Genomic DNA, 25,007 nt, shown 5'->3' on the forward strand with positions numbered 1-25,007 from the left:
TTGCCCCAACCAACCATAGTAACTTAAGGCTAACCACCGTTTGGGCGTTAAAACAAAGGTGTGGGAACCTGTGGTTTTCCAGATGTTGTGTGACTACAGCTCCCATTGTCCATTGCCACTGGCCATGATGGTTGGGGATGGTAGGAGCTGGGTTACGTGTTCCTCATCCCTGCATTAGCATTTCATTTCAGCTAGTAGAGTCTAGAATGGAAGCAACAGCTTCCTAGCTCCTTTTCATGGCACCGGAGTAGGGAGTGCATGAGCCCAAGGTTTGATGTCGCTCACTCCTGTAACAATAGACCATGGCTATTGTAACATTCAAACAAGGCCAATATATTCTATTTACGTTTGCTACTTAAAAAAAACCTAGGTGAAAATGCCACTAATAATTCAGAATATCACCAATAACAAAACTGCAATTGAAAAAGTACTATGTAAGGCTCCGAGTAAGGAACACAATATAAATAATAAATTCCTTCCTCTTTGATTTTGCTTTAAAATTCATTGGCTTATTCCCGGAGAAGACGTGTTCCCTACAGTTGAGCACAGAAACAAAAGATACGAAACCTAAGAAATTGGAAGCAACAAAACATAATATATCAGCAGTGTAAAACCTGGAAGACATTGAATCACAAGGAGCATACAATTCTTCTTATGTTTCTCTTTTGTACTTCTTAGCATAAATCAGTTTTACTACTATAATGGGGTCTTTAGCCTGAAGTCAGGAAGCAACAATAAAGTGCAGAATAAGCTATAAATTAAGACCCATTTCATCTAAGTTTATTCTCTATAGGAAACGGCATGTAGAGCAAAATATATATAGAGGAATACAGGAAATGGTGACTACAGGCCTCGGGCCTACAGTCTAACTATATTGAACATTTTTTTTATTATTTTTAGCTTTAAGAAGAAGAATTCTCACACAACCTACCTTAACAAGTTTCAGAAGTTTATAAAGATCTTCAACCTCATCACCTTCACATCTGGTATATACTTTGCCAGTTTCCACACTGGTGCCCTTAATAGTGCGGCGATAAAGTGGCAAGCCCATGGCTTCTGCATATAACTCTATTGCATGGTGCCCCACCGTTTGATACATGTAGCTGTCCAGCTCATCAGTCCCTTCTGGAAGACAGACAAAAGTAAAGCTGTATTAGCTAATGTTTACAATATGTACTAATAAGGAAGAAGAGCCTGCCCCCAGTTTTGTTTCAAATAGAACCCATCTGCACTATACATTTAAAGCAGTATTATACTATTTCAATCAGTCAAGACTTGCCCCAAAGAATCCTGGGAACTGTAGTTTGTAAAGGGTGCTGAGAGCTGTTAGGAGGCCCCTGTTTCCCTCACAGAACTAAAATTCTCATCACACTAAAAAAAAAAACTACAGTTCCCAGAATTCTTTGGGGGGGAGCCATGACTGTTTAAAACATTATAATAATGCTTTAAATGTTTCGTACAGATGAAGTTATGGATGAATCAACCTGACCACTTTTGTACATGGATGGGAATTACTTTATTCTCCAGCTTTGTGCAACTTTCCAACAAGTGTTTTGCCCCCCAAGTCACCATTGGAACAGCAGTTTCATGTTTTGTGGGTTGCTACTTACGTAGTTCCACCACTCTCCCAACAGGAAATAAAAGTGATAATGTCACAGGGGCAGAAACAACCATGTAATAACAACACAAAACAAAACTGGCTTTGTAAACAATCATCTGTATCTCTCACATAGCAGCTTTGAGATGTTATAAATCACTTTTGATGTTTTATTACCGTCAAATGGTAGATAAATGTTGCGACATAAATAGTAAAGTACACTAAAGTACATCAAATCTATATGCATACACAGAGCAATCAGCTTCTACTTTGTGTTGTTAGGTCTAATCCATGCAATTCTTTAAAAAGCCAAAGCCCTAAAAAGCTGAAAATGACAACTCCATAAAATAACCCATTATCCAGTAATAGAATAAAATAAGACTACAGCAAACCTGTCTTAAAAGAAGTCAAGAGATACTCCCAGCCTCCAACTCATGGAAGACAACCCAGAATGGCAACAAGGATCAGAGCTAGGCCCCTCATCCCCACTCCCTTTTTTGTGCATTATAACTTTGAAGAATTCCTGAAGAAGGATTTAGAATTAGAGAATTGCAAGCCCAGAAATTCATTTTGTGTATCAGAACTGAACAGAGCTGATAGTCCTTCCACAAAAAATTGCAACTCCTGGGTATGCCAAGCTCAGAATAATTTAGGTCAGCAGCAAAATCATTATTTGCTAGAAATCATTGCTGATCTAGTGCAAATCACTCAGAGATCTACCGGTAGAGATTCAACACTAATCCTCCAGCACAGTGAGTAGGGTGGCAGAGTTTGAGGGAATGTGAAATTCTCACCTTTGTTTTCAGCAGGTCTAAGATTGGCTAAGGCAACAATCTGGTGTCCAGCAGCAACACAATGCATCATATTGTAACAGCTGTCTTTCCCACCACTGGAATAAAAAGAATCAGTTGTATAAACACAGCTCTGTAATGATTTCAACAGTCATTTCAAAATGATAAAATATACAGATGAGAAAATGTCAACCAGGGGATTTTTTTAAAAAATGACCACTTTTCAGAAATCCTTAAAAAAGTTAAAAGTAGCACGTATATAATTTGGATTTTAAGTATTTACACTCCAATCTGTCACTTGCTGAATACACACTTGATATCCAGGTAGTGTTCTACACATGTAGGGGAGGCCTCATTTCTTTAACTTCACACAAGGCTCCCTGTGCCCAATGATTTCCACACAGAATAAATGGGGAGATCAAAGTTCCAATTGCACAGAAGAGCATCACAGAACTTTGGATCCCAACCAGTGTTTTCAACATAGGGACTCTTGGGCTTATAATGATAATTATCTGGGCTAAACCTACATGGATCCTTAAAAAAATATATATACTCTGCAGCCAGGTCACAAGCTTGCCTCTGTGCACAAATACGCATTTTACATTTTTCTGACTCAATGCCCAATTGGGTCTGTAATTGCTAGTGTGAAAAATGTGCATAGAAAAGAGTAAGATTGGTATGAAGAATAAAATGTCTCAGATTTTGCAGACTTGAGCTTTATACAAAAATGAGCCAGCGTTGTGCCATTCTGCTTGAGTGAAGTTATTAAAAACAAACCTTGAGCATAAGATAATTTACTGCAAGCAAAGCAACAGGCTTTAAAAGCACTTAAACCCCCGTTTTCAGTGACTTCACATAGGGTGAATCTCAAATGCAAAACAACGTTGTGTGGGTGCAAGACTGCCATCAGAGACAATTTAGCTGCTAAGGACATTAGATGGAATGAAAGCTACTAAATACCAAAGTACTTGTGATGCACAAATGCTTGATTCTTTACAGGTAATTTCCCTGGCTTTAAGAAAAGATGCTCCATTTGCTATTACTTCTCACAGCATTAATATGGCTGTGCTCTTTAAAGAAAAGTAAGCACATCTAAAGTGCAAACCCCCAAAAAAGAAAACTATACAAATATACTTAAAGCACAGTCCTGTACATGTCTATTCAGAAGTATGTCCCATTGAGTTGAATGGATTTACACCTAAGCAAGGAAGTATAGGATTGGTCCCACTGAATTCAAGAGCAGGTTATTAACACAAACAGCAGTTCACAGGATTGTAGATTTACTGTCTAAGTCAGGGGTTGTCAACCTGGTCCCTAACGCCCACTAGTGGGCATTTCAGGATTCTAGGTGGGCCGGTAGGGGGTTCTATGGCACTGGTGGGAGGTAAGGAAATTTTACCATCAAGAAAGATGCACTAGTGGGCGGTAGGTATAAAAAGGTTGACTACCCCTGATCTAAGTGCATATACTGCAGAAATAATGTATATATATTTTTTAAAAAGTCACAGATTTTGTTCTACCATCTCCCTGGGTACCTGAGCTGGGCTACATGTTGCTGCTAAGATGGCTTCCTTCAGTCAACCATATTAACCACTACTACCCAGTCCCTGGTCAGAGCATTGCCAGCATGCTACTCTGGTATATCTGCTTGTGCCACCCACAGCCAGAGATGGCTTTGGGTTGGAAGCAGCAGGGTTCATTTTTGACATCCCAATACAGTGGTACCTTGGGTTAAGAACTTAATTCGTTCTGGAGGTCCGTTCTTAACCTGAAACTGTTCTTAACCTGAAGCACCACTTTAGCTAATGGGGCCTCCCGTTGCCGCCACGCCACCAGAACACGGTTTCTGTTCTCGTCCTGAAGCAAAGTTCTTAACCCGAGGTACTGCTTCTGGGTTAGCGGAGTCTGTAACCTGAAGCGTATGTAACCCGAGGTACCACTGTATTTTCCTGCTGGAAACCTTCTCAATTACACACAAGTAACCCACTTTATCAATAAATACAGAACACAAACCCACTTTCCCACAAAAGCCCTAAATCACCACTATTTACTGAAGGTGTCAATCTGTCCTTATGTCCCATTTCAAGGGTTTGTTCATTTGTATGAAACATGGCATCAATGTACCCCCAGAGAAATTCCGCAAGAGGGAGGAGTCAAGTTGCAGAAGAAAATTACTACCTAATATGAAACGCAGGTGGTTTGTACATGAAACCCCTTCAAGCAAATCAAACTATGTAACAAGGCCCTCCTTGGGACTCCTGGCCTTCAAATGCCTGAGTAAGCTGACAATGGGCAACTGCTTCCCTTGGCCTTTTAATATGTTTACACATGCAAAACTTCCAATATTTTAGCTTACTTCTCAAACTGAAGGAAGCAGACGTATATGCATCCTATGAGACTGCAGGACAGCAGCTAGAGCAGGAATTTTGCAGCCAAAGTGCAAAATTCTGCAAAGTGTTGATAGCCACCTTCACTAACAGATGAATGAAATGGCGGGCACCCGCAGGCCCATTTACCTCAAGCTGGTGATTAAGGTGTACAGACAGTATGGTGGACATGAGTCAGGGAGAAAATGTACGTGTGTGTGTGTGTGTGTGTGTGTGTGTGTGTGTTTGTGGTAAGTGGTCCCCAGGTCTGTGGTAACTCGGCAGGAGGGCAAAGCACTACTAACTTGTGAGCTGAGAAAGCCCATTCCGAGGTTTACAAGGTTCAGGAAGGCACAAAACACCCGATACATTTAGAAATAGCTCAGTTTCTTCAAGTTTGAGAACAAATCCCTGCAAGTGTTTCCAAGGCCAGCTCCATCTCTTTCCCTTTGTAAATGTTGCCACGCTTTGTTCACACTATACCCTTAAAACACATTCAAAAGACACTATTTCCTTCAAAGTATTCTGGACACTGTAACTTTTTAAGGGTTGTTAGGAATAGTAACTCTTGTGAGTGGTAAACTACAGTGCCCAGGATTTTTTGAGGGAAAGAGTGTGTTTCAAATGTGCTTTAAAGATATGGTGTAGGACATAGCATAAACTTAGCCCACGGCTTCCCAACCCTACCCACAGGTAGCAAGGGGTGAGGTGGACATCTGGGTGGCCACTGTGAGCTGGACTGGAGGGACCAAATGACCTGATCCTGCATGCTCTTCTTATTGTCCTTAGGACATTGTGCAAGATCAAACAGATGGCTATAAGAAAATCTCAGCACCTTCTATATTAAACCACACAGGCATAGAAAAAGTTGTCCTTGCCCCACTATGCACAGGGCTGAAAGGGGAAGCAAAAAACAAAACCCCAAGGCGCATATACTGCAGAGATGACCCGCAAATGCTGCACGGTTTTAAATCAGCCAGTCGACTCCGGAGAGAGCAAAGCAAAGCAGGAAGCGTGAGGTCAGACGGACTGAGAGGGGGTAGAAAGGAAATTGCTGATTACAAACAGAAAGGTGGTGGCAGGAGGGAAAACTGATCCGAGGCTGATCTTTGCTTGCCCCCTTACTTCACTCCGCCAGCCACCCCCGCGCTATATGGGGCTCCAGCACTTCTCTCTTATGCAGAAACCTTGCAGTGCAAATATTAGTCCATTGGGGGGGCAGCCCTCACACACACACACAGTTCTTTTTTACCTGATTAAAGCCACTACTTTCATGTTGCACAACACCCTGGGCTGGATTTAAGTGCATGCGAAGAGCGCCCGGGGTTAAGAGTGCAAGCCACCAACTAGGCGCAAACACACCAACACACACACTGCCTCTTCCAACCCACGTTGCTCTCGGGCTGCTGCTGCTGTCTGATGCTTCCTTCCTTCCCCGGGAAGTCCCTCCCGCCTGAGTCTGTCCCCGAGCTGCCTGAACAAAACAATCGCCTTTCGCAGCCGTGATGAGACATTCCCTCCGTCCCTTTGGCAGCATGAAGTCGGTCCGCAGGCGACAAACTGCAAGAGCCCGCCCTGCCGTCATATGAGCGGACGGGTTGTGTGGAGGCTAAATTTCAGGCACAGCGTCGGACAGCTATGAGCTGGCACTGAGGCGGTTTGTAGTGAGGGCAAGCCTGAGCGCACGTGTGCGACTGCTGCCTAGCTGCTGCGTGATTTAGAAGCGCTTTTGCCAGTTCTCGCACGGCAGTCCTTCGACTGTGGCACGCTCCGCTCTGGGATTTGCATGCCAGGTTTCAGACCCAGAGCGTGGGAAGGAATAAAAAGAGTGCCTCTGAGCATGTGCCGGGCGCATTTCCGTCGTCGAGCAGCCAGAGCCAGTCAGTGTGTAGATTATGAAATGAAGGGAACTTCTACGTTACAGCCAGGCTTGAACGCCAAAACCCCCCTTTTTCATTTAGTAAAACATTAGGTGAGCAAGTGTTGGAGGTTTATAGCCCAAACCTAAACATACTGTTAGAAAGGTTGGGAGCAAGCCTCATGGGCGTAGCCAGGAAATTTTTGGGGGTGGGCAGGCAAAGTTGTTGGGTTGTTTTTTTTAGGAAATGACCCCATAAAGAGGACATTACAGGGCAATTTCAATGCTTTTCAATAACATTTGTGGATGGGGGGGGGGGGGCAACAGCACACACAAACACACACCCTCTGCCCTACTCTATTCCAAGCAGTAGCAAGAGTCCAGGGGAATTCCAAGCCAACCTAGCAGTTCGAAAGCACGTCAAAATGCAAGTAGATCTATAGGTACCACTCCGGCGGGAAGGTAAATGGCGTTTCTGTGCGCTGCTCTGGTTCGCCAAAAGTGGCTTAGTCATGCTGGCCACATGACCCGGAAGCTGTACGCCGGCTCCCTCAGCCAGTAAAGCGAGATGAGTGCCACAACCCCAGAGTCGGCCACGACTAGACCTAATGGTCAGGGGTCCCTTTACCTTTACCCAGGGTCTGTGTTCCTTTGGAGAAAGTAGGCACAATGGAGGCTACTACTTTAATGGTATATGCTTTATTTTACACACATATACTGCCTTTAGTCTTCATTGGAGGGGCACACAGCAGCAGCACCCCAAAACGCGCCAGCTTGTCCTTAGAGCAGCATTACCAGCATCCTTTTTGCTCTACTGCCCATCTTGGTGTTTCAGGCACATAAAATCTTCCTGGTACTCTCTCATGGTACCTGGTATTCATTTGCATTCAAATGGTCAGTTCATTTGAAATACTAGTGGTTAATCCCCATCCTCTGGCATCACCTAGCAAAGGAGTTCATCTGACTTCATCAACACTTTGACTAGGATTAAAGACTTGTACACACTTAGGACATTTACCTAGGTTAACTCTTCACATGCTTATTGCTGGTGTTCAGAAGTAGGTCCACACATTTCAGTACACATGGATCTTGATTATGTTCTCAAAAGTCTGATACACAGTCTTTCAACATAAACACTAATTAAGCACCTAACACCCATTACGTAACCCCCTTTTAATATAAATAAATAAATGCTATATTACTCATTGCACAGTTTTAATGGCTCTAGCTCTAGTTAGGCTCCCTGCTACTTTATGCAATAGGAAATTGCCAGGCAGGGGAGAAAACAAGTACAGTGGTACCTCAGTTTTCGAACGTAATCTGTTCCGGAAGACCGTTCGAGTTCTGAAACGTTCAAAAACTGAAACTCAATAGCCGACAGCTAGGCCTCAGGATCTTGCACTCAGCGGAAGCCGCGTGGCATGTTCGACTTCTGAGGTGTGTTCAAAAACAGAACCATGTACTTCCAGGTTTACGATGTTCAATTTCCGAAACGTTCGTCAACGGAAACGTTAGAAAACCGAGTTACCACTGTATCTAATGTGTACATAAGTATAAAAGTTTTAGGCACTTCTGGTTGTCAGAGGAAGAGAGCTAGATTTGAAGCCGTACTTAGAATCATGGAGTTGGACAGGATCACTAAGGGTCATTTCAAACCCCCTGAAGTTTAGACTAGTCCAGGGGTCTGCAACCCGCGGCTCCGGAGCCGCATGTGGCTCTTTTACACCTTTGCCGCGGCTCCGGGGCGGATACTAGCGAGGGGAGGAGGCGCATTGTGCGCCCCGACACTCCCCACTGTGGCGGGCGCTGTACTGGCTGTGACGTCATATGGGGGCGGTGCGTGCATTAGTCACGCACCGTCCTGACGTCACCTTCCCGCCCGCCCGCCCGCTACATTGTAAAGGGCATGTACGCTGGTCACTGTTTTGAAGGGGAGTGAAGAACACACACACACACACACAAAAAGGTAACTTGTTAATTTAACGTTTATTTCTATGAGGAGGAGTAATTCTGAGGGGTCAAACAAAAATAATAAAAAAAAGTGACAAAAAAGTTATTTTTATAATGACGAGTTTTGCCGCTCCCAGTTTTTTTTCCTTCGGAAACGGGTCCAAGTGGCTCTTTTTGTCTTAAAGGTTGCAGACCCCTGGACTAGTCCATAGATAACTGTGCTTTGATTGTAATTGTAGTTGTGTGACATATACGTCCTGCTATAGTTTTTGTAGCCAAGTGAGAGGAGGTGAATAGCCTGGAATTAGCTTGCCTAGGAGAGATCTCCCCAAATGCCTCTTCTCCAAAGGAGCTGCAGAGAAAGATGGCCTGTATGCATTTTGGTGAATTTGTGACATCACACTTAATTCCCTCCTATGTCCTTCACCACCAAAATACAAAAGTATCCAAAATACAGCTGCTATGTCTTCCATGTGATGCTAATGTGGTTTGTATTGCCTGCAAGACACTCCATTTTTATTGGGGAGTAAATCCAGTAAAATGATTTTTAATGAATGGATTTACATCAGAATAAATCTGGCTGCAAGCCTTTGGATCGTTTTAAAGTACAGTCATACCTCTAGTTGCGTTAGGTTCATGTTGCGGATTTTCGGGTTGCGAACGCGGCAAACCCGGAAGTGTATACTTCCGGGTTTCGCCGCACGTGCAGAAGCATTCTGCACACTTTGCGCATGCGCAGACGTGCTCTATTGCAGCACATGCACACGCAGAAGCAGCACTCTACTTATGGACTTTTTGGGGTACGAACGGCACCCTGGAACGGATCGCGTCCGTAAGTTGAGATACCACTGTGTTTGGAGAACTGTGCAACCTGAACAACCCAACATTTGAAGGTCAATTCTGAGCATGATAAACTACTATGGACCAATGTGTTGTGCAGACAGGAAGAAGAAAACCGAAACACAAACTTTGATGCCCGGGGGCGGGGGCACTGGATAAGAAATGTAGGGTGACAGAAATGTGCAGATTAGAGGACTGGCACTGTGGAAGAATGCCTTCTTAAGAGCTAGTATTTGGTTGCCTGAGTGTGAAACCTGCAGTCATTCAGATGGAAGCTTTTAATGTTCGATGCATTACTGTATTTTAATATTTTATTGGAAGCTGCCCAGAGTGGCTGGGGAGGCCTGGCCAGATGGATGGGGTATAAGTAATAAATTATTATTATTATTATTATTATTATTATTATTATTATTATTATTATTATGCCTGGCACCAAAGGGCTTTCCTTTCCCCACACACATTTTATACTTACCATTCTTACATTCTGCTGGGCATTTAGATTGGGTTGGGCTTGTCCTGTTTATGCTAAATGTATTTTTTTCAGGGGGGGTTGATATTGCTTTTTGAATTGGATTGAAACATTGCTGGTTTCCTGTTCTTAATTCATATATAAATATAGATAATACTGTTTGTATTTTATACTGCAGGTCACATCAAGACTGTTTTTTTTTAGTATAAAGCATAGCAGATAAGAAATGGAAATAACAGTGGTGGTAGTTATTATAAAAATACAAATATTCATATAATAATCAGGATTATTCCCATAATTCTTAGGATCTTCCAAATAAAGTGGATGATCCAAATCAGATTGCATACTATGAAAGCTCGTGATTGTCCAGAGGGAAGGATTGTAACTTTTGCTATTATAGCTGTGAAAAGAAGCAATGCAGGCATGCTCTTAATTAAAGCACTAAGTCCAGAGGATATGTAGAAGTTTCAGACATAAAATGCTTAGTAAAGCCTGCTGATGGGAAATAATCACCCACTCAGAAACACCGTAAAAATGTGACACTTGTTTTAAAAACACTTAAAAATTGAAACTGAGTTGTTATTTGAGCTGCAATCATCCACACAATTGTTTGGAAAAATGTATTAATGTCTCTGACTTGATTTAATGGAGAAGCACTACACGGGTATTTTTATTTATGATAGTCTACAAACAAGGACAAATATTTTAAACCTGATGGGCTAACATGATTAGAACAGCGTGGGACAAGCCTAAAAAGAATATTGTAAACAAGTTATTTGTGATCCTCTTTGGAAGTCCATAAAAGTGGTTATTTTATAAAGGCTTTGTAATGCAGGTTTTGACAGATCAGTATTTTTGCAACATATTCTTCCTTAGCAACATTAGTTTCAGCAAAACTAAAAACAAAAAAGTGTTGTTTTCCTTCCTTGGAGGCTCTGCTATTAATATTATTGCCTAAAATAGTACCTAATACAGAAGTTATTTTCTGTCTTCTAGTTTGGTTGCATTCTCTTATACATCCTTTCACATTTATTTTTAGCTGTAATCTGCCCGTCATTTTTCAGTATCTTAATAGAACAGAAGAAACTGAAGACATACAACTTAGACTTGATTTACTCTTTGCCCTGACAGGTATGACCTGAAAGTGACAGAATGGAGTGGTTAGAAGAAATAACCTTGGAAACATTTTGTCGAGCAATGCCAGAGCTTGCTGGATAGGCAAAGCCTTTCTGACAATATTTTAATGCAACAGATGTACAGTTGTTATTGGTCTCCCTTTGCTCAAGGGAAACCCTCCATTTGTGGCCTGGATGTTTGCAGTTAAGAATCTGCATAGAGAACGAGCCCATGGCTCAGTGGTAGAGTACATGGTTTGCATGAAGATGGTCCAAGCTCCAGTCCCTGGTATTTCCTGTTGAAAGATCTAGAGTAGAAGACCTTAAAAAGAACAGCCTTTTGAGATCTTGGTTTGCTGTTGCCAATCAAGGTGGACCAGGGATAGGGAGCACATGGCCCTCCAGAGGTCTCCAACTCCCATCAGTCCCAGTCAACATAGCCAACGATCAGAGATGATGGGGGTTGTAGAGCATTTGGAGGGCCACAGGTTTCCCACTCCCGCAGCAGACAATATACAGTGGACCAGTACTCTGATCCAATAGAGTATGTATTTATATGAATGTCAAAAGTCATGTATTTGATAGTACAGTCACTCGCTGACAAGGTCTATCCCGAGTTAATGCGGCTTTAGAGCTTGGGGTCCACAGCTGACATGATTTTCTCATTGCACCAGCTTCAGGAGACCTGCCAAGAGCAGAGGTGCCCTCTGTACATCACCTTCATAGATCAGATGATGGTCTTTGACCTTGTCAGCTGAAAAGGACTCAGACTGCTCAGCCAGGTTAGATGCCCACCTCAGCTTCACAAGATGATCCTTCCACAAGAACATGCACAGCACCATCCAGTATAACGGCTCATCCTTGGACACCTTCACTATAAAGAAGGTTGTGAAACAGGGCTGTGTTCTTGCCCCGACTCTCTAGAGCCACAGCAGGCATTGTAACTCTCCATGTTTTGACTTCACGCACAACCACAAAGGCACACTCCTTCATTGTCTCCCAAGACAGATAGATGTCAATATGCTGCTAGTGTTGGAAAAAAATGAATGCACATGTGATTTTGTGACATGGTTTTGCTTTATTTTATTTTACTTCCTTAGAGGCTGACTCTTCTCTGCTCAAGCTTAGGAATACTCATGTCATCGCTCCACACTCTGCTGTGATTCTAAGTTAAGAAGAAGATACCAGCTACAGTGGTACCTCGGGTTAAGTACTTAATTCGTTCTGGAGGTCCGTTCTTAACCTGAAACTGTTCTTAACCTGAAACACCACTTTAGCTAATGGGGCCTCTCGCTGCCGCCGCGCCGCCGGAGCACAATTTCTGTTCTTATCCTGAAGCAAAGTTCTTAACCTGAAGCACTATTTCTGGGTTAGCGGAGTCTGTAACCTGAAGCGTATGTAACCTGAAGTGTATGTAACCTGAGGTACCACTGTACTGATATATATTTTTTTCACAACTGGAACAGTGCCGTGTGTAACCCATGAATATCTATGGTTGAATTTAGGATATTAGTGGTGGGGCGTGTTGGTTCTGGAGCTAAAGAGAAAATAGTGGCACAGGTCAAGGCCCTATCCATATCATGCATTCAGAGCACGGTAATACCACTTTAACAGTCATGGCTTCCCCCAAAGAATCCTGGGAACTGTAGCTGGTTAAGGATGTTGGGAATCATAGCTCTCTGCGGGGTCTTTTAACAATTCTCAGCACCCTTAGCAAGCTATAGTTCCTAGGATTCTTTGGGCAAAGTCGTGACTGTTAAAGTGCTTTCAGTGTATGGTGTCTCAAGAATACTATCAACAGCATTAACAAGGAAGCATGTGAGCCTATAGGTACAGGTCAGGATGATGAGCACTGAGAAGCCAGTTAGTATAAAATAAACCAAGCTAGCATAGTGCAGCGATGTGCCACAGACTCTACCTTATGTGTTACAAAATGGAGCTCTTTCCTGCAGGAAGATAAATTCTGCCTACTAACGAATTGGTATGTGATCAGTTATGGGTTTGCTATGATAGACTGGGATCTGAAGGGTTACGTATGTTTTCCAAGCAAACTACACACACTCTCCCCAATGCAGCCTTTTATGCGCTCTGTAGAGCTGTTTCTGAGAATTGCAGGAATATTTGGAGTTAGCTTTGGTATTGCAAAAGAGGGTGTAGCTGGAAGGGAAGACGCTATCTCATTCTGTGCACAGGTAAGTGCTTTCTGGTAATTCACCCAGCTAACTTTTGCTTTTGCTTTTTTCATGAAAAGTGGTGCATAAAATTATAAAATAAAATAACAACCCTTTAACTCACTTGAGTCAATGGGTTCAAACAAGGATGCCGTGAACTATTTGCAAGAGGAACGCTACTGACCCAAGACACCTCATAAATTTTGTGGACAAACAGTTCCTCATGTGTTAAGAATTGGAAGCTAATGTGACTCAAATTACGAGAAAGATTTTAGAAAACAATCATTTTTCATTGAGATTTTAACATGCAGGAAGTGGCTTTCACAAAGCAATTTTATCACTTGAATGGAAAAATCATGACTATTCTTTCATCTTAAATATACACGCTAGGATTAGCCAATAAAATGATGAGCACATCCATTAATCCATTCTTCTCAAATGTGCCAGGATGTGTTTTTGTAATTTCTATTAATCTAAAAAGTCTTGCAACTGTTGCAACACATCTCCCCAGCCCAATTATTTGGCTTCTTTGTAGCATAATAAAGCATTAGCATCCTTTTCTTGCCATTCTTGCATAGGTTTGTCTTGGAGACAGAGAACATCTTCTTTGCCAAGAATTATTGAGCAGAACAATATATGGCATGCCAGCTGGATAGACAACAACAAGGGAAGACAAAGTGGTCAGGATATTGACTGCTGAGGCATCGGGGAGGGAATTCTGAAGAGTGCATCTTCGGGAAATAACTCTGATATGTCAGCTCTCTTGTCAACATCAAGCTTTAATCAGTTCAGTCTTTTTTGTTGCTGGGTCTTCCACCTTGTAATTGAGCCTGACATATACAATTCATTCTTCCCGCTGGCTCTGGATATATAACTCCTGTCATGGTCAATTATTAGGTGATAGGGCCTGAAACCACTGGGATGGTTGCTTAAAAGGATCTTGTACAGACAACCCAAATGAAAGACAAAATTCTAATTTGCCTGGAGAACATGAAATGCATTTCTCTCACACAAAAACCCTTTTAGCTATAGTAAGAGTATTTCCATTAAATGTAAAGGAAAGGGACCTGATTTTGCTTTAAACCAGTTTGCAGGGAAAGGGCCAGGTAGGTTATCCATGCAGGCAAAATTGTGATAAAGCATTTCCTAGGCTGAGGCGCTTACGACTGCAAGGGGAGGTTGCTGTGTTTGAATGTGTCCCTGTATAAACACGCTCTCACACAGTATCAGATGTCGAAAGCATAGCCTTACCCCCTGGCATGTTACTTGTTTAGTACAGAGCTTTTTTTTAATGAAGTAGCACTGAAACATACAAACTTCTACCTGCAGCCTGAAATGGACAAGCATGGTCAAGTTCCATTCAAATAGAATTATAGCTTATTAACATTGCTGTTGGATACAAATGTCCTATCCCTCCAGAAATAAACATGAGACCACATGTACTGTTAGGTTATAACTTGCAGCAGGACACAAGACCGCTGCCGTTTTTACCATATGCGCATGGCTGAAAATGACATTCTGTCAGTTTTTATATCTCTGGTTGGAAAGTTGCATTTGTATCAACATTATTATAATTTATTGAATTTATATACTGCCCTATACCTGGAGGTCTCAGGGTGGTTCACAGAATAAAATCAAAATATAAAACCACAAAATACATAATCAAAACAAAAACAACAACCCAATAGCTCCCCACTCCCCAAAACCCCACATTTTAAAAGGGCATAGGATCCTCACAACATTTAAAGTAAGACAGTAAACCTGGACAATTAATAAACCAGCCACTCGTTGGAAAGACCATGATCTCAGAAATTTCTGCAGCAATATTTATTGGCATCCAAACTGGCTGGGTTGTGGATTGAGAAGTACTTGTAGATAGTATGTATTGATATAGTGGATGTGGGTTACATGTTTATTTAGAACTCTTGTGTTGTTGAATACTCTTGCAGTCCATGGCTGTCCAGTTCTATACACCCTCAGATTTGTCAACTAAGATCCATTTAAGAGTCTAAACATTCGGCAATTTATTGGAAAATCTCAGCCCTTTGCAAATTCATGAATTAGGTCTTCCACAATCTGGTGTCTTCCAGATATCTCAGCCCCAGCCAGCATAGCCAATGGTCAGGAAGGAGGAGCTGCTTTAGCAAAAGAAATTGATGTTTGAAGCACATTGGCCTTATATTTGCTTATGACTTATTTAATCCTAATTTAATTGTTCCTTTTGTAAATTATCGATACACTGCTGCTTAGCAGGAAAGGGAGAAGAAACCAGGTGAAATGCCATAAAAGGGTCAAGTTACACTGCAATAGCTTTAAAGTTCAAGCACTGTTAAGTCAGTAATAAGCAATTTCTTCTCTAAATTTCAGCATTTAACCAAAATTCATAAATAAAGCCTAAAATATTACCCAAAATGCATTTCATGGGGAAGGACAGGGGAAAGGAAGCTGTGGATACAGCATATCACTAAAGCTTTGACATAAATCCAAACAAAATACAATTAATACTTGAGGTAAAAATGGCAAGTATTTGGACAATAAATTGTGTGTAACTGAGGGAGCTGTGAGGGCAATTTGAGCTTTGGAAATGGTTTCATATCATGGAATAATGATATGTAATGGAGCCAATGCAGCCTCTCCTTTCTCTCGCTTGGGGAATTGCAACACCAAGCACAACACTCTCATTTTGTTTTTTCCACATCCTTCAATGGGCAGCCGGCCTTAAAACCTCTTAAAGGCAGCAAACATGCAAAGCTTTGTACATTTGTAACCCTCATTTCGAGTTTGTGTTACATCAATGGCAAGAATATTTGTTGTCATTTTATCCGTTTTGACCAATAATTCTCTGTATTTCCTGCAAGAAATTTGAGTGATGCAAATGACCTTATTTTTACAGCATGCTTTTATTAAATAGTTTATTATTTTGGCAGACTAATAAAGATTTTGGTATTTGCTTTTATTTGCAATAATATTACCACCACATAAAAAAGGATTTTATGTTCTTTTTGAGGAACAAGGAGGATAAAAGTGTTGATGGATAGCGCAATGGAGGCATCAGCAATGAGCTGGAAATGAGACGCATAAATATGAAAGCAGAGCTAAGAAAATAGAACTGCACCCTTGGCCTTTCTTAAAAGAACATGTGCATGCCACAGCTCATTCACACTCTTAAAAGAAACGCCTTTTGTTTCAGCGCATTGGGGAAATGCATGCAAAGTCTGAATCACTATTAACACGCCTAGCTTCTTGGCATCTTTCTAATAATTAAAATAAAATTATGAATTTGTTCCAAGACATTTGAAGAGACATTTTCAATCAGCAGTGGTTAGAAAGATTTTTTTTTTTTTTTAAGGAATGGCATCTGCTACATTTGAGATACAAGAAAAATCTATTCTCTTTACAGATCTTAAAACATCACACACACACACACACACACACACACACACACAAATGAAAGGGCACTGTCTTGGTAGTCAGGTAATAGCCAGATGAGGAGTCTGATTCCATAGTTCTTTGTCGTAATCTTTAAAAAGCTTACTTTTAGCAGTGCTAAGCAATGACATTGCGAGGCTGGGCATGAGGATATACCTGTTTTACTAATAGGAAACAAGAATCTGAAAAAGAAATAGTAATTCTGATCAAAGCTACCCTTAGGTAGTCCAGTATTCAATCCAATGTCACACACACACACGTATGTCTACGGCTAAACCACATCCCAATGGGACTACTCGGAACATTGCCCTTGACCATTTCTCGTGGTATATGTATCAACATCTTATCCTTGTTTATGGGAAAGGAACATGCACAAGGCAAACCAAGTTGCTTAGTTTGTATAACTTTTACATTCACTATGTGTCTAACGCCTCCTCACCGAATGCTGATTTAGAAGAAGAATCCCTTGAGGTTTTTGTTTTGTTTTTTCCAAATCAAAATTTGCACAAAGTGATGATACTTCTGATTCTTTATGAGGTAGAATGGGAAGGCAGGCAAGTTGTCTGCCTGAATTGGAAACTGAATTGTGAGGAATCTGCTTTTAATTTTACGTCCTTCGTTTTGTAGGAGGATTTGCCTCACAGGGAGCTTCATTTCTCGGAGCTATCTAAAAGGCAATCAGAAGGCAAGATTCACAAAATCCGAGTCTGGGGTGTGGGGTGTGGGGTGGGATAGTGCATTTAACAATTAGTGATGTGCCAGGGCTTAAAATTTCGAAAGCTGCTTGTGCCCCATGCCAGTGACTCTTTCTCTGCCAGTAGTAGTCAGAGCTTTCCTGGGATGTCATCCAACCATAGTGGCATGTAATGGATAGCAGACTACATTTTTACAGTTGGAGGTGAAATCGAAAGTTGCACTATGCAGAAGAAGTGATGAATTTGCATCCCTGAACGTTGCCTAGCAATAAGCAATGGAATGCTAATGCTGACTTTAACCATAAAAAGGGGCTTTTGCATTCACACCCAAAATTGCACCATTTTTTAAAAAAGGAAAAGAAAAGATTGAATAAGAGTGAACTGAAATAACAACACAATTTGTCTCTTGCAATCAGATTTTAAATGGGGAATTCTCCATGGATTAATGGAGAGGAGGGGAAAATAAGAAGGCGGAGAAAACATTCAAATCAATTTGATTTGAATTAATTTTATAATGAAATGATTTTAGAATGTTGTACTATTTGATTGTTGTTAGCCGCCCTGAGCCCGGCTTCGGCTGGGGAGGGCGGGATATAAATATATTATTATTATTATTATTATTATTATTATTATTATTATTATTATTATTCCTGGCCTGGACTCCGTAAGTTGGGTTTTAATGGATGTAATTCAAGTTTTACTTAGAGTAGACCCATGGAAATTAATGGATCTAAATTAGTCATGTTAATTTCCATGGGTCTACTCAGAATAACACTTAGTTGAATACCACACAATGTAAATTATCTTTATTATCATAATTGCTTTTGGATTATTGAGCCAAATTATTGCTGCTAATTTTTCTTATTGTTTTATCTTTCTTGTAAACCACTTTGAAGGTTTTGTGTTTTTGTTTTTTTTTTTACAATAAAACAGTGTATAAATTTCATGAAATAAATAAATAAATCCGTTTAGGAACTCGCCTACAAAATTACCTATGTGAGAATGCTTTTCTTTTCTATTTGGGCAATATTCCTCCCTGGTCTACTAAAAGGAAACGACGGAAGGATAAATAGTCTTTATGAATTTATGGTTACAAGTCCTCAGTTTTATTCTTTGTAGAACAGGCACTTTTGGATTGGATTTTTGGTCCATTTCATTAACCAGGTGTGCAAGACATGTGGCTGTGCGTAAGCAATTTCATGGCAAAAGAGTGGGAATTAAGGCTACTTTCCCCACTGCACTTGACAATTTATGCTGTGTTCTGCCTGATCCAAACTGGCAACAGTCAAATATCTGTAGATAGGCAGCCATGGACAGCCACAGCAGTGCGTTTGGTTCTCCCTTTTTTTTAGCAGTGTGTTGTTGCAAATAAACATTTTCCACCTGTTTCAACAGCCTGGCATATTATTTTCTTGATATGTGATGATATAATACCTCTCAGGTTTGCTAAGTAGCAAAGGGAAATGTAAGCAAAAGAAAAGGTTTGCCGCTTTCACAGGTTTTCTGTGCTTGGGGTTCTGCTTGTCTGAGAACTGTAAGAATGGAAGCCATATTTTATAGTATTTCTTTGGCCTCTGCCATCTGGTGTAGGTTAGTTTTTCCACTGCCAACATTTCCCTGGAGCCTCCGATACCAAAATCTTTCATTCTCAAGTAAATGTCTGGACTGAATAAAGGGAGTTTAAAAAATGGTAATTATTATTTTTTTGTACATTGCAGCCATCGCTAATGATGCCATCATGAAATACACAGGAATGTGTCTGATAACTGATGGCCATATAGCATATTTCTTTTTACACAGCTTCTAGATTATGTGACATCTTTAATATATTTTTTAATTTTTTTATGCGTGTGACTGTATTCCCACCACCAACACATTGATCCAATTAAAGCTGATATCTTAACCTATCTGTAATCATTTCAGCAGTGCCTGTACTGGACCAGACCTGGTGCTCAAATAAAATGAACAGCATAGTTCAAGATGCTCTTCACAAACCACATGGTTTCCCAACAAAACGAAGAATATGAATGCATTTTCCAAAGCCTTGCCTGTTCTAAATCCAGCACAAATGTTTAGAAGAGGGATTAACCTCAGTGTCTCCATAAGAAATGCTTTCTACCCAAGGCAAACTTTGCAAACCAGAGTGTTTATGGTGCCAATAAACACTTCTGAGAAGCAAGTGTTAAGAGTATATACAGTAACCCCACCCCCACCAAGGTCAGATCAGCTATAAAAGCAAAGAGGAAAACCTTGAACAACCATTCCATAACACTAGCGTGAGGGACATATGCGATGTAAATCCCATTTCCCACAATAAACATGCCAAATTTAACTAAACCTACAATTCTCCACATTCAAGGATCAAAACAAAAATGAGCTCACATGCTCTATTTTTCTTCGAATTATTCTGTGGATTTTCCCCACCCCTAAGCTTATGCCCATTCCTTTCCCCCATGTTTTCTTCCTGATCAGCAGCTGGTTACTTCAGATGACGCCACCTTCAGAAACCCTTACTAGCTTCGCTGCTTTCCCCACTGGGAAGAAGAAGAACAACAGCAAGGGCACAGCTTGATTGGCCTCAGGTGGCAGGCATAGAATTTGTGGGCCAGTTGCAGTCATTGGCAATGTAATATTTGTAGCCCTCCCTTGAAGAAAGAACCTCATCCATGGTGTTTATCTCATTCTATCCTGAAAACACTGCAATGTAGCCTCAGAGGCTGGAAATTGCTTAGTGCCACCAAAGGAGCTTCATGGCTGAAGGCTGGTTCCTGAGAAACCTTTTATGCTTGCAAAAATACCATGTAAGTGAGTGTTGTGTCACATGTAAACTGTGCCTGGCCTGAACGTATCTCCTGATATGCCCCATGGAGTACCTTAAGGTCCACAAATGACAACATTTTGGAGGTCCCAAGTTGCAAGGCGGTTAGCTTGGTCTCAACTAGGGCCAGGGCCTTTTCAGTACTGGCCCCGATTTGGTGGAACGCTCTATCACAAGAGACTAGGGCCCTGTGGGACCTGACATCTTTCCGCAGGGCCTGCAAGACAGAGCTGTTCCGCCTGGCCTTTGGTTTGGACTCAGTCTGACCCTTATGCTTCCCTCCCCTTACAGTTTTTATCTATGGGCAACTTTTAAAATGAGGCTGCACTTTAAATTGCATTTTAACCTGTATTTTAAATTGGTTTCCCCCCCTATTATGTTTTTACTGTAATTTTACTGGTGTTAGCCGCCCTGAGCCTGGCTCTGGCCAGGGAGGGTGGGGTATAAATAAAATTATTATTATTATTATTATTATTATTATTACTCCTACTCCTACTCCTACTACTCCTACTCCTACTACTGCTACTACCCAGTTCCTCTGTTAAAGACATTCCTGAGGCACATGGGCTTCTGCACATGTGTGTTTAAGAGGAATGAGCAGAATGCCAGTCAGGTGCAGTTCACATTTGTTATGCCACTTCTGTGTTTTGTACATACATGCATTAGAGAAGTCGTGAGGATTGGCCCTGGGTGTAACAAACCCAAAGCCAATACTCTAATCACTTCATTACACTTTCTCAGCAGAGCCTTTCCTGAACCCTTCCGGCGTCCTCTTAATTGTTTCTTTACAAATGCCATTGCTGGAGAGCCAGTGTGGCGTAATGGTTAGAGTGCTGGAATATGATCTGAGAGATGAGGTTTTGAATTCTCACTCAGCCATGGAGCTCACTTGGTGACCTTGGGCCAGCCACCATCTCTTAGCCTAACGTACCTCACAGGGTTGTTGTGACTATGAAATAGGAAGGAGGAGAACCATGTACACCACCTCGAGATCCTTGGAAGATGAAGGTGGCATATAAAGGTAAAGGTAAAGGTACCCCTGCCCGTACGGGCCAGTCTTGACAGACTCTGGGGTTGTGCGCCCATCTCACTCAAGAGGCCGGGGGCCAGCGCTGTCCGGAGACACTTCCGGGTCATGTGGCCAGCGTGACAAGCTGCATCTGGCGAGCCAGCACAGCACACGGAAACGCCGTTTACCTTCCCGCCAGTAAGCAGTCCCTATTTATCTACTTGCACCCAGGGGTGCTTTCGAACTGCTAGGTTGGCAGGCGCTGGGACCGAGCAACGGGAGCGCACCCCGCCGCGGGGATTCGAACCGCCGACCTTTTGATCGGCAAGCCCTAGGCGCTGAGGCTTTTACCCACAGCACCACCCGCGTCCCATAAAGGTGGCATATAAATGTAATAAATTTAAATAAATAAATAAATTTTAGTGTGTAAAGTTTTCTTATGTTTTTATTTACGTTAGAAGCTGTCCAGAGTGGCTGGAGCAACCCAGTCAGATGGGCAGGGTAGAATTAATAAATTATTGTTATAAATTACTTATGGTCTTTTCCTGGGTGGCCTTAGTGGCCTGTACTCTCCCCACCTAAGACACTTCTTTCATGCCTACATCTCGCTGAAGTTTCAAAGCTGAAGCAAGAGTACTCTCTTCCATAGACCATTGTTAGGAGTTTTGTCTGAAAAATGTAAACATCCCTGATATATACCAGATTTTAGCTTTCCAGCTAGTATGTAAGTGGCTTTAGTATTCGGAGTTGCATTGTATGGTTTCCATTTCACGGGACAGTTGCAGAACATGAGAAGATAGAAGAACCAGCTATACCAGGCCAGTGACCCATCTAGCTAAGCAACCTGTTCTCACAACGACCAAGGAAGTCCAGGCCCAGGAACTCCTGTTGGCAACCTTAGGTGGGGGCAATGAGGATACGCTGGTGGGAGCTGCTCCTGGCTTTTATGGATTGGGGTGGGGTGGGATGCCCTCCTTTAGTATTTTGCATGAAGGACTCAAGTCCAGTTTAAGGAGCTGTAAGTAGGAAGAGGGGCTCATCTTCCAGCATCATAAATTTTATATGCCTGTTGTCTTTGTCCATGGAGTTTTCTTGGCAGGGATACTGGAGTGGCTTGCCAGTCCCTGCTCCAGGTGGATCATGTTTGGTCAAAACTCTCCACTATGACCTGCCCATCTTGGGTGCCCTGCTTCTCTGAGTTATTCAAGCCCCTTCGCCACGGCAAGGCAATGATCCATGGACTGCAAGAAGATCAAACCTATCCATTCTGAAGGAAATCAGCCCTGAGTGCTCACTGGAAGGACAGATCCTGAAGCTGAGACTCCAATACTTTGGCCACCTCATGAGAACAGAAGACTCCCTGGAAAAGATCCTGATGTTGGGAAAGATGGAGGGCACAAGGAGAAGGGGACAACAGAGGACAAGATGGTTGGATAGTGTTCTCGAAGCTACCAGCATGAGTTTGACCAAACTGCGGGAGGCAGTGGAAGACAGGAGTGCCTGGCGTGCTCTGGTCCATGGGGTCACGAAGAGTCGGAAACGACTAAACGACTAAACAACAACAAGAAGAAGGAAGAGCAGGAGTGGAGTCTGGAAGTTGCCCTTCACCATTTAGCAGACTGAGCAGGAGCACAGATCACCCGGCCACAGTCTTCTTCAGTGTGCTGAGATGTACTGCATTTGTATCTAAAATATACTAATGGATAGCCATCTGTCATGGATGCTTTAGCTGAGACTAAATGAGCCTTCCAACTCTACAATTCCATGATTCTATGCTTCTTAATTTGCATCTATTCATGTAAATTAGTACATTCAAATTTTATGAAAATGTGTATCCCCCTTTTTCTCTCTTTTTTGGGTGGTGGCGGTGGGGAGTCTAAGCGGCCACCCTTTGGAGGGGAAGAATGTCCAGAAGCAGCCAGGAAGGAAAATATCACAGAGTGTACTGCTGTGGACTCCCAACAGGAAGTTTTGCGTACAGGGTTTGTGCCTGTCTGGCCAACTGCTGAGCAACAGTTTTCTGTTAAGAAGCAAAAAGCTTTAGTCTACATTTGTTTGACTAGACAACTGAAAATATTTTATCTCACTTTGAAGTAAAAGGAGTGGGAAGCATTTCATGTTATTTGCAGTGAGTTGGAACCTCCTGTTTGAAATGATATTCCAGCAATTGGTTTTCTTCCTGGAACTAGGTCGTAATTTTTCTGGCCTTGACAGAACTGGCACACTGTTTCCAGAACTTATGTGCCAGCCTGAAGTATATTTTCAGTAACAGAGTTATCACTGCAGAAAATGAGGCCCTGTGAAGAGATAAGGTTGATAAAGGTATGTAAGAATTTTATTCTGCTTTCCTTTGTTCTTTTTTTTTTAAAGAAGTACCAACTGATGAATATGACAGCTTCCAAGACCTAGAGATCACAACATAACCCTTGCTAGGCAGCTTAATATGGTTATTTTAGTGTATGCTTATTGAATTTATGAATTGCTTCCCATAGCAAACAGGCCTGAAGCAACTTGCAAGAAGAATAAAATACAGTAATAAAAATATATTAAACACATATTAAAAACATAGTCAACGTACAAATATGCAATCATTGGTGCTGCCAAAATGCCCAGGAAACACAGGAAGACTTTTCCTGGTGCCAAAACAATGAAAAAGTTCAGGTGTGCCCTGGGGAGAGCATACCATAGATGGGGAGTTTCTGCTGAATAGTTCCATAAGATCATAGGATTGTATTTTTCAAGGATAGTGTGGTCTTTGTGACTCACAGGCAATATGCCATCTGTTGGAACAGAGTGCCTCAGAATTGGGGCTACTACCAAGATGATTAGGCTGTCGGTAGAGGGCAGCTTACCTGACCTCCCCATGAGATGAAAGCAAGGCTTCTTCAGGACATCTTAAGTGGTAAAGGTAAAGGACCCCTGACCATTAGGTCTAGTCGCAGATGACTCTGGGCTTGTGGCGCTCATTGTGCTTTGCAGGCCAAGGGAGCTGGCATTTGTCCACAGACAGTTTTTGCTCTGAATAGCAGCAGCTGGAAACTGCAGGAGGGAAGAGTGCCCTTGCACTCAAATCCTTCTTGTGGGTTTCCCACAGGCACCTGGTTAGCCACTATGAGAAGAGGATGCTGGACTAGATGGACCATTGGCCTGATCCAGCACAATCTTCTTATGTTCTGTATTTCAAGGAAATACAGTTCCTTATTTAGTATTTCTAAGGTAAGGTAAGGTAAGGTAAGGTAAGGTAAGGTAAGGTAAGGTAAGGTAAGGTAAGGTGTGTTAAATTAGTGTATCATTTCTCATTACAAAAAGTTCTGAAGTGATTTACAACCCCAAATCAACATTCCTTCATAAGGAACTGCTCCTTGAACTAGCAAGCTTACATGAGGTTATAAATGCCGAAGACATTTAGGGCTTTAAGGGTGGGAAGAACCAGCACTTTGATTCCAAATTGGGGCCAGAAACATATATGTGAGCATATATGTGTATATTTGTTCATACCTATGGATAGCTGGGCTGCTGCATTCTACACTAGTTGAACTTTCCAAACTATCTTAAAGTGCAGTTAGTGCTGGGTGTGTGTCTTCTGAAATAGACTCATTAAGTACAACAACAACAAGAAGCACAACATATTTTCTGGGCAGCTTTCAAGAGAATATTAAAATACAACAATGCTTCGGACATTAAAAGCTTCCCTATACAGGGATGCCTTCAAATGTCTACAGATGCCTTTTGGGAGAGTTTTTGGGGAGTAATCTTGTGTTATCCAGCCATCTCACTCTTTTATGTTTTAATAATTAATGGAATCTACTCAATACATTGAATTCGAGAATATTACATCCTATGTCATGTGTGTAAGTTCTGTTTTGAGTAATGGACTTGGACCAGGGGTACCTTGGACA

General features: G+C 41.8%; 1 protein-coding gene across 4 annotated transcripts in view; it reads right to left on the minus strand.

Moving 5' to 3' along the window:
• DPH6 (diphthamine biosynthesis 6) overlaps nucleotides 1-6,187 on the minus strand; it is a 232,469-nt gene extending 226,282 nt beyond the window's left edge. For all 4 annotated transcript variants that reach the window (XM_028721664.2, XM_028721671.2, XM_028721651.2 and 1 more), the window contains exons 1-3: nucleotides 6,007-6,187; nucleotides 2,392-2,486; nucleotides 932-1,125 (exon numbers count right to left, since the gene is read on the minus strand). In XM_028721664.2, coding sequence (XP_028577497.2) covers nucleotides 932-1,125; nucleotides 2,392-2,486; nucleotides 6,007-6,029 — 312 coding nt within the window. In that variant the 5' untranslated portion in view covers nucleotides 6,030-6,187. The remainder of the gene's footprint in view (nucleotides 1-931; nucleotides 1,126-2,391; nucleotides 2,487-6,006) is intronic.
• Between the last annotated feature and the right edge of the window lie 18,820 nt (nucleotides 6,188-25,007).

Source organism: Podarcis muralis, chromosome 1, assembly GCF_964188315.1.
Source record: "Podarcis muralis chromosome 1, rPodMur119.hap1.1, whole genome shotgun sequence".
In the NCBI taxonomy this organism is placed as follows: Eukaryota; Metazoa; Chordata; class Lepidosauria; order Squamata; family Lacertidae; genus Podarcis; species Podarcis muralis.